This window comes from Varroa jacobsoni, unplaced genomic scaffold (genome assembly GCF_002532875.2).
Source record: "Varroa jacobsoni isolate VJ856 unplaced genomic scaffold, vjacob_1.0 scaffold_351, whole genome shotgun sequence".
Taxonomy (NCBI): domain Eukaryota; kingdom Metazoa; phylum Arthropoda; class Arachnida; order Mesostigmata; family Varroidae; genus Varroa; species Varroa jacobsoni.
Genome location: NW_019213253.1, coordinates 153,764 through 163,347, shown reverse-complemented (window position 1 = coordinate 163,347; position 9,584 = coordinate 153,764). Strand labels below are relative to the sequence as shown.

Here is a 9,584-nt window from a genome sequence, read left to right as displayed (position 1 = left end):
TATAATAAAAAAAAATTTTTTTTTTTACCTTTGGTGTAGTAAATTTGTTCCGATTCTCGTTTCTTAGTTAGGTTCATCCCAGTCTTCAAAGTTCACATATAGACTATAAGCAGCTAATAAGAGGCTACGCGAATAAATTTGCTAAGTAACAAATGCATTTGAATACTGAGAGAAAAGACAATCGCGAGCAATTGCTCACACATTGTGGTAAGGATCACCGAAGTGCGTTCGGTACTGTCTTGATGTAGCTATTGAGTAAACTGATAATTTGCCATAAACAATAAAGCTACTTACAAACAAAAAATCTTGTTTGGCGACTTCAATGGTTACTGGCAGATGTTTTGTACAGATAATTCGCTTTATTCTGTTATTGTAGCCTATAGTTACTGCGTAGCGTACAGGCTGTGCGAAATGCTATTTAAAACCCATCACTCGAGCTCAATCACACAGCCGTAGGAGCATTTCTAGTTGACAAGGCCCTACTCGATAGCCATTGGTGAAGTACGGCCTTCATAGCCCACGAACTCTCCTCAGCTCACTTGTTCAAACAGCTCCCAGTGTCGATTTAGTGGCGTTCATGAGCACAGCTACATAAATCATGAAAAACACCAAGATGAAAACTGTACGGCGGATGCTACGCGTCTTGACCATCTTGCATTCCGTTGCACCAGGAACGGCGCTGCGATTCTCTGTTATCCGTGAGCTTCTGGTGTGGTCGTGGGTTTTTTGTGAGGTTAGGAAATCACTGCTTCCGATAGAGTTCGCTGACGAACGCTCAGGTGAGATCAGTAAGAGAAAATTGCAGTGGGCATGTTTTGTCGAGAAGTACCAGGAACCGAAATAAGGCCCGAGCCGATTCAGACTATACGACTGAAACGAAATAACTGCTTCTTACAGAATTCTTCTTTGCGAAATTTAGGTATGAAAAGACGACGCGCTGTCTATAATACACCGCAACCGTTTCAAGCACACTATAAGAAGATCTGTTTTAAGTACTGAAGGCACAATCTACTACGTTAATTTTACCGTGCAATAGTCTTCGGAACGAATATAGTTTGTTGAAAGATTCCAGAATCATAGAAATGATGACCATGTTAGCAGTTCGTACAAGATGGATGTTTCACAATCTTGGCGGCAAATTCACCAGTGGCATTTAATTAAGATTATTCATGTCTTAAACCTAGGAAAGGTAAAAACAGTTGAACGTCGAGTCGATAGCGCGCTCATCAGGTAATTTGTGGACAATTAATAGCCACCTGAATCGTATCGCTAGAAGGCTTTGCAAAAACCGAGGTCATTACTTTGCCATTTTCACGTACGCTTGCCGTTTGTTTTTACAGAAAGATTTACTTCGATTAAAAGGTATGCTAGGCAATACCGTGGCCGATCGTATAATAAGTGAATTAGCGAGTCTGCTTGAAGTAGCCTTAAAACCTGACGAGGTAGAGGCCTTAGAACTGGAGAGGCAGCTTATGGCAGAGGACCGCAAGCAGCAAACGCTTCCTGCCCAACAAGGTACTTGTCAGCTAATAGGGAAAACTCTAGTGGGTTGCATATTTTATTATTATTATTATCGAATGTAGCAAATGGAAATATCTATGGTATTGATATTGAGCATGAAACGAGCTGATTTTGCTAAGTGGATTTGCACCACTCGAAAGTATTTCGTTTTTCTCCTTGTGTAATGACCGGTTGACGTGGGACTACTGCGAATGTTGGATCCTGAACTTAGTTGTTTCTATGCGATAGGCATGCGGTGCATAGTAGGGTTGAGTGATGCAAAATGGCGGACAAGCAAGCAGAGTAACCCCGCAAACGAGTCTTTGTTGAGATATTAAACCTTGTTTCACTTTAACAATGTTTTTGACCAGGCAACGAAGGTGGATAGAGAAAAGAACCGAATCATTTGGTTTAGCGCTTGATTGTTCGCAATAAATATGGTCTCGCATATAAACTCCCAGCTACTTTCAAGGAAAATTTCTTGTCCTTGAATATCTAATCCTACCGTGTATGGCCAAATTTCCAAAGTTTTGCATTTCGTTCGCATTGCTGATACGTGATACAAATAAACATTCTATATAGCGATTAGCCAGCCCATAGCTAATACTCACCAAGCACAGTATTAGGGAGAATGAACGGTTTGTTGTAATGAAGTGAGGACTAGAATCGTTTGGGTGCATCCTGGCATTATTTATGCACTTAACAGGAACTAATTCATACGATTAAATGGCTATCATATAATTGAGATACATGAAATTAATAAGCATATTAATTTTATTAAAATTAAATGTACAATTAAATTATTGGATATACAATTAAAATGGTTTTCAAATATGCTGCTCTAAAGATTTTTTTTCGAGAATATTTGCCAGATTATAGGGTAGGTGTAGGAGATACAGGTAGGTGCACGACTAATCCTGAGGTTTGTTCCTAGATGAGGTTTTGTGATGGTGTTGTATAGCAAAACTGACGTCAAAGTGATAAAAATCCAAGGATGCTTTTCTACTCAGCCTTTTAGTATTATTATCACCCTTATTTAGATATTAGCCATCGCCGCGTAGTTCTTTACATTATAATAATTCAAGTCCTAATTATTGCTAATATCGCAATCTTTTTAGGCGTAGGAAGTACACCAGAGGCACAATTTGCGTACTCATCTGCTTCAGACTATTCAACACAAACAGACTGGTCTGTATCGAATTGTCAGACTCAAACCTCTCCTTCATCTACTGTCACAAAAGAAGTTCAGGTCGGAATTTTTGAAGAAAGAGATTCTTCGCAAATAGCGGGCCTTCATGAGAATGACCCAAATAGCGTCAAGTATAATATCGTAGCAACGGCAGCCGGAAGATCTTCAGAGAGTCAGCAAAACGAGGGAGAAAAGTCCCTATTGGATGATAAACAGTTGACGAGCGAACACGATGAATCTCGCGATCGTTTACAACAAGCAGACGACAAGCGTGATTCAGCAGGCACCAGTGATCAAGCGGTGCAGGTTTCCTGCTCACTCATTGATGCTGCAATTCATCAGTCTTCTCCAGAGTCACTACAATTACCGCATACGCTTAAAATTACTCGAAAAGATCAAATAGTCCAAGCGACCTGCACGACTCTTGATGCAGCTATTTGTACGGTTCCTTGTCGAACTCAGGAACAGCAACAGCTTGCACTCGATGTAGGTACATGTATGTCGCCCATTAGATTTTCACCACAAACATGCTCAAAATGTTTTGAAAAATTTCAAGGGTCGGAGGTTTTGTTGTCTGATGCTGTCGTGTCGGAAGACCCTAGTGACAAGGCAGTTGCTGCTGGCATTAAAGGTACTAGTCGTCTTGGTTCAATGGATGATGAATCTAATGAAGAAACTAAGACTGCGAAACACAGCGATGACGGACATAAGCTAGAACTATCAAATGAACCGATAGAACAGAAATTGCGCTTATCAAATTGTCACAAAGCAGAGGCGCCACGGTCTCTGCTTGATTGTATTCCCGCAATTGAAGTAGACGAGGATAGAGATGATCCACTGTCGCCCCCTCAAGGAACTCTAATACCTCGTAAGAAAGAGAAGAGGGTCAGCTTCGTTGATCAGGGCGTTACTGATGGACCTGCGCACGACAACAGCGAAGACTCAGATGAGCGGTAAGTATTTTCCTTTCTCACTATATATGCTGTACCTGTGTGAATGCGGACCTGTAGACTTCTTCCCATCTTGCATTGAACTGTTCTGGAATGTTGCGCTGTTCAGAGATTGTAATAATAAAACGACTAAAAATACATTTTTATGTGACAAACAACTCATAAACTGCAAGTCGATTTTACTGAACAGAGATCGGTACGGCTTATAGAGCCAAGTAGAAACTTTCAAATTATTACAGGATTATGCGCGAATTGGAGATGATCATCGCGGAAATGCGGCATCCGTTCGCCAATCATCGTGACATCATCCGTGAGCTATCCCCACTACCCCCGAGTCCCGTTCCGCCATCTTTGCATTCTAACAAGCGTAAGAAAAAACGGCATAGGGAAAAGGGGGCCGACGCAAATAAACCCGACATTGATCAGCAGCCACAGAAAAGACTGGCACATCAAAATTCGACCGGCTTCGATCCTCTTTTATCGTCGTTTCCTTCTTCTCCTGCTCTGAATGCCTGTTGGCCGTCATCAGCACCTACTTCGGCACAAGAACAGTGTGCAGTACCGTGTACAGGAGATAATCGGGACAACACGAGTAGATTGAAGGCCGAGGTGGCACACATGCCTGAGAGTGGGTAAGTGGATATTTCATTCTTCTAACTAGACTGCGTAAAGTGCGTGAGATGCACAGTTCAGATGACTGCGAAGGATAATAAGGTGTCCACTATCATTACGTTACTCAGATTTATTGTCTGCTCTTTTGACTCGTTATGTATTGCATTGTGTTATGTCACAACAGACGGTTTGGGAATATATCATATGCGTGAAGATACTACATTAGACTTTTCTTCGTTTCAGAGTGACGACATTTAGTTTTCAAATTCCGTCTGGAGGTAGTTCACGAATTTCCATCGATTTTGATCAAACTACTCGTCAATTGCAGCTTTCATGTCAAACACCAAAAATGATAAGTGCTCCAGAAGTACTGCCTAGTAGCTTGAATGAGGAACGGATATCATCTGGAAATTATGCGATACAGCCGCGCGAAGGCTCTGGAAGGTAAACTAAGTATTATATGGTTTTTCCTTCATGTTTACTCTCATCCTTTTTTACCTTAGCAGTGTACTTCTGAGCCTCCATTTCCTACAATCGTTTTTGCAGGCGACGATGACAGCTTTATAAAGAATTACGTATATAGATCTCGCTCTTTTTTGTATAGGCCGTCTCTCGATTTCTCAGCTCCGTCCGGTGGTGGGGAGCGTTGTTGGAGATCGCCCGACGAGACCTTACTTCGAAGGAGAATTTCAACGGTAAATAACGAAAGCATCCAGCACGGAAGTGTCGACCAGTATTCACAGAAAGCTGGTACTTTCGTACAACAGTTAGATACCCGTTCAGAAGTCTCCGAGCAAACATTACAGACAACTTATCGCGAAGACAGCATTGAGAACAGCGTGTTCGATCAATCAGAAGATCATACGCAAACCAACGATGACTTTAAATACGTGCAGGCGAAACAACCTTGGGATATCGCCAAAGATCACTTGAAGGAAGGCGACAAGCAGCAGAGACGTAATGTTCTGCCCATACGCTATCCGTCAATGTGAGTCCGACAGATCAGTTCCGTAAATACTTGCCGTAAAAAAAATAAAGTTCCATTTAGTAATCAGCTTGGGCTTTCGACGCATAACACGAGCGTCTGTGAGATTTAATTCGAAATTACTATATAACAAAAATATGTAATATAGTAAAAAATAATAAATAAAAATACATAATAAATACAAACTTAGAGCGATACAAACTGAGGCTTAGAGCAATGAAGAATTTATACGTACTTTTTTTTTGTTAGGCGTTTTATGCTTATCTTAGCGCTCACGTCATGATAGTGCATATAGATAATTTAATTAGCTTTTGAATTTCATTAAGTGAGTATATCGTAATATGCACTATTTAAACTGGTGCCAACGTTTGTTTTCAGACTGAAGCAAGATCGACGTCTTAAACGTTTATCTAAGCAGAGGAAAAACAAGAGTGATTCACTAATCAATGATACTCGAAAATGTACGCCGAAAAGCTCAATAAACAAGTCAATCCTTGACGCCAGAGAGAAAATGATGCAGCGGAAAGCGAAGGTTGATCGGAAGGGACCCGCCGATTCCGATTTGGAAAGCTACAGTGCAGCGGAAGTTTGTTCAAAGAATCAGTTGGTAACGAGCAACCTCTCGACATCCGTCCTAGTAGAAGAAGAAAATATTTCAAATGCCACAAACGATGCAGAAATTATAAACCAGGACTGTATAGACGCTTTCTCTGAAAATCCGGAAATAGAAGGACACCTTGAGGTAAGCTTGGAAGGTGACGAAGTAGGACCTGCTATTGTGACAGCCAGAGTGAATGAAGTTGATGTACTTGCAGGCTCTGCAGGCGCCGAGCAGTCTCAGAATGAGTCCATTGATCAAATGGAAGAGAATGTATCTGATCAAATCGAAGAACCAACCCCTGCATTATCGGATGCTATCGTTAACTCGAAAGAGTCAGAAAATTGCCAGGAAATAATTGAAATCAATGCTATTATTGATCCTCCGCCTCCTTGGGTTCTTCGAAATCTTAACGGTGAATTATATCAGTCGCCCATCAAGGAAGACAATCTTAGTAACAGTGACTCAGAGGAGGAGATGTGCATAGCGGTAGAACTCGAAGACAAGACATTCACTCCCATGAGTCCTGAATATACAGAAGTAGCGGACAGAGGGTGGCGAAGCTAATTCCTACTGAATTCGATGAAAATATGGCCCACTTCGTATACGGATCAATTCAAAATCGGCAGGCCAAGGAACCAAATCCGGAGAATATGCTGCCACCGCCTGATTCGCCAACAGAGTCACCGTCGTCTGTTGCATCGATCACTACGCGTCGGATGGCTAAGATCATTCCCAGTTCGCCGCTGCGAAATAGCTCACAGAACGTGTTCAAGACAATGCCCAAGAGAGTGTCCCCAAGAACTTGCGTCAAGCAGAAGCTGACCCCGAAACCTACCGAACTATTAGGACCGATAGAGCTTGCTGCTAGCGCCCGGTCTACGGAATCTAAAATCAAACACCCAGATAACAAGCCGACTACATGTCTAGAAAAATCGACAGGTTCTAAGGTTGCGGATTCTCGACCAGCCACAAGAAATGGTATGAAAATTAGCATGCTGAAAGATTCGTACGTTGCTGAGAAAGAGGACTATACAAGCGATACGTTATTTGGATATGATAACACCACAATTTCTGTTGCATCAGCTTCGCCTGTTACGTCCGTTCCCGCACATACGAAATCCTGCGATGAGGACGCATGTACTGCGAAAGTGGACAAAATGCCTATGTTAGCAGGATTTTTCAAGCAAAACAAGGGACGATTTCCTCGTTTTGAAAGTCTCTTAAAAAGCGTTGCTGAGGACGCAACAAGTATGGATGCAGTGGTAAACAGTCTTATGAATGAAAACCAAGTACGAAAAATATATGTGAGCCTGGTTTATGTTCTTATAGACGTCAATTGTGGTTTGAATGAAGATGAGCAACAGATCAGTCGGCAGGAGAAGAACCTAATGGAGTTTCTACTAAAGAAGATGCCTGCTATTAAAAAGTATGAGGGAAAAACAAGCCATGCCATCGCTCTTAGTGTAAGCCAATTGTATCTGCTTCTTACTTTTTTGTGTTGAATCATATTTTATGAAATGAAATTTGAAGTATGTATTTTCATTCGGCTCAGCAAGTAAAAATTAGCTAAGTCTTGCAATCCTATGTGTAGTGCGTGAATTTCATTCGGGCGTATTTGATGTCACCGTCGGGATCTACTCGCAGTGTCCTCGAGCTGAGCAGCCTTCTCAAGGTGTTAGCGCTGGTGGCACAAGAGACGCCTTCGGAACGACGACAGCTCCTTGATGAAATGTATTACTTCATGGCGGATAGGACCGGCGAAGCCGCGTACCTCATCTGCTGCTTTCTAGCTGTTTGGCCTGGATCGCTTAGTCAGGTTGAATTTGATTGTAAGTTTCTCATTTCCGAATACGAATAGATTAATGCACACAGTTATACCAGCTATACACGCGAAATTGCACAGATAATGCAAATCATGGGACGCACACTTTGTCTGAAGGAAGTTTTTCGATCCGGTAGTCGTAAATGGAGTATAGTGTAGCTAGTTACGTTCCGCTCAAACCGAATGAGAATTTGCATGAACTTATGTATCGGCCGCTGTAATAGCCAAAGGCTTGTGCATACGGGTCTTTTCGCGCTTTTTTTTGTAGCCCCAATGGGTTTTATACTGCGCTACGTGCTGTACCATCATCCATCAGTTGTCCCACAGGAAGATCTTCAAAAAGCTCGTACAGCAGCACTGCGTTCTGGTTGGAAGCCGCTTCCACCGACAGGCACGTCTCTAGCGGAAGCAATTGAACGTTTCACACCGGTAGTATTTGGACGGCGCGCTGAAAGCGCTGAAATGTCACGTCTAGCACTTCAGGCCTTGGAGTTGTTGCTGACCGTACAGGGTGACCCGGGTCAGGCTCGAGTGGTTCTGGAGGGTAATATTCCGCGCCTTCTTGCTCCTGAGGCTGGCTGCAGTCAGTGGGAAGTGCACTCGTTACTGCAACTTTGTGGTGCGTTTTTTTTGCATTTTTGGCGCATACTTTTTCTAATCACTTTTTTTCAGGAAAACTTGAAATTGTTTATTAATTTTTTATTAACTGTTTTCTATTTTAGAGAGCTAAAAATAAGCCATGCGATAAAAAAGAAAACATTAGATCAAATAACACTGGATTTTCCGCAATTACTTTACCGTTTCTTTTATTTCATTTAGGTAAGGTATGGAAAAAATTTGGTGCGCACGGCGTGGCCCAGGTGACCTTTGAGTCAACAATTGAAGGAATGTTACGGCTGATGGAGCAACTCAGTCCTGAAAAAGAGGATACAAAGGAATTCTGCCGTAAAGCTTTCTGGTCGTACGCAAGTTATGATAAGGATTCGGAGTGGTCGTCTCGGGCGAAGCAGCACTGTATGAAACAGCTCGCCAAAAATAAGCGAAATAAAATGTTTTCCCAAAAAAACGACAAGAAATATAATACTATTAATAATAACAATAACAACAAAAAGAAAAATAAACAAAAATCTAAGACTCCACAGCGAGCTAGTGGAGGAGTGACCAGCTCAAGCTCTACGAGCAGCAAACAGACTAGAAAGAAGGGTAAACAAATTAAAGCAAAAAGTACCAAGATTAACAGCCACTAAGTTAAAAAGTTACAACACCGGTGCATACGATTGCGATCCTACATTTGGGCATAACATGAATCGTAATGTGACATGTGTTTTTATGTACAGTTATAGTGGGGAAGAAGGATGGATAGCTAGGATGTAAATATTTCAATGGAGTTGCGTTTATCATCGCTAAAGATAGACTATAATAGATAATCTAAGACATGAGTGTAGGCGTTGACTATGCGCTTAACGGATGCCAGGTGCCCAACTCGAAGACTAAGCAAGCATTACTCATCATCTAGTGAGGTTATACAGCTGGCCATTCTATTATAAGGCAATTCTATTTAGACGTCTAGCGTGCTGCAAGCAAGCAGACGCGTTAGCTGCGTCAGAAAGTATATTTCATTGATTATTTGTGAATACGTATTTGTGTATTTGTTTACAGTTAATAATGTCAGTGTTCGTTAGTCTCTTTGCAGTTGAGCCTTATTAGACGTTTTCGACGCGTTACTCTATCACTTTTGCTGTAGATAAAGGCCTACACACAAACGAGATATACAAAGGGGAAGAAGTAAGCTTAGGAAACGAAACAATATCGATACATATAATATATTTGGAAAACATTCCTTTGCTGTTGAAAATGCTGCATAATGCTTCATGCGTTACTGTTTATGGCTGTAAATAAATCTGTAAATATTTTTCTTCCATTTT

General features: G+C 41.5%; 2 protein-coding genes across 3 annotated transcripts in view; both read left to right on the top strand.

Moving 5' to 3' along the window:
* The window catches only part of LOC111259600 (uncharacterized), a 22,107-nt gene extending 15,706 nt beyond the window's left edge, over nucleotides 1-6,401 (top strand). For both annotated transcript variants that reach the window (XM_022831759.2, XM_022831760.2), the window contains 6 exons: nucleotides 1,341-1,515; nucleotides 2,619-3,642; nucleotides 3,879-4,271; nucleotides 4,495-4,695; nucleotides 4,856-5,239; nucleotides 5,615-6,401. In XM_022831759.2, coding sequence (XP_022687494.1) covers nucleotides 1,341-1,515; nucleotides 2,619-3,642; nucleotides 3,879-4,271; nucleotides 4,495-4,695; nucleotides 4,856-5,239; nucleotides 5,615-6,401 — 2,964 coding nt within the window. The remainder of the gene's footprint in view (nucleotides 1-1,340; nucleotides 1,516-2,618; nucleotides 3,643-3,878; nucleotides 4,272-4,494; nucleotides 4,696-4,855; nucleotides 5,240-5,614) is intronic.
* Nucleotides 6,300-9,584, top strand: LOC111259602 (uncharacterized). Its single transcript, XM_022831764.2, has 4 exons — nucleotides 6,300-7,300; nucleotides 7,429-7,666; nucleotides 7,928-8,278; nucleotides 8,479-9,584. The coding sequence occupies exons 1-4, from the start codon at nucleotides 6,425-6,427 to the stop codon at nucleotides 8,904-8,906; spliced, it is 1,893 nt and encodes a 630-aa protein (XP_022687499.1). The 5' UTR covers nucleotides 6,300-6,424; the 3' UTR covers nucleotides 8,907-9,584.

Coding starts and splice junctions, on each gene's coding strand:
- LOC111259602 (XM_022831764.2), top strand. CDS start 6,425: ATGGCCCACTTCGTATACGGATCAATTCAAAATCGGCAGGCCAAGGAA. Junction 7,301..7,428: donor GCCATGCCATCGCTCTTAGT/GTAAGCCAATTG, acceptor TCCTATGTGTAG/TGCGTGAATTTCATTCGGGC. Junction 7,667..7,927: donor TAGTCAGGTTGAATTTGATT/GTAAGTTTCTCA, acceptor TTTTTTTTGTAG/CCCCAATGGGTTTTATACTG.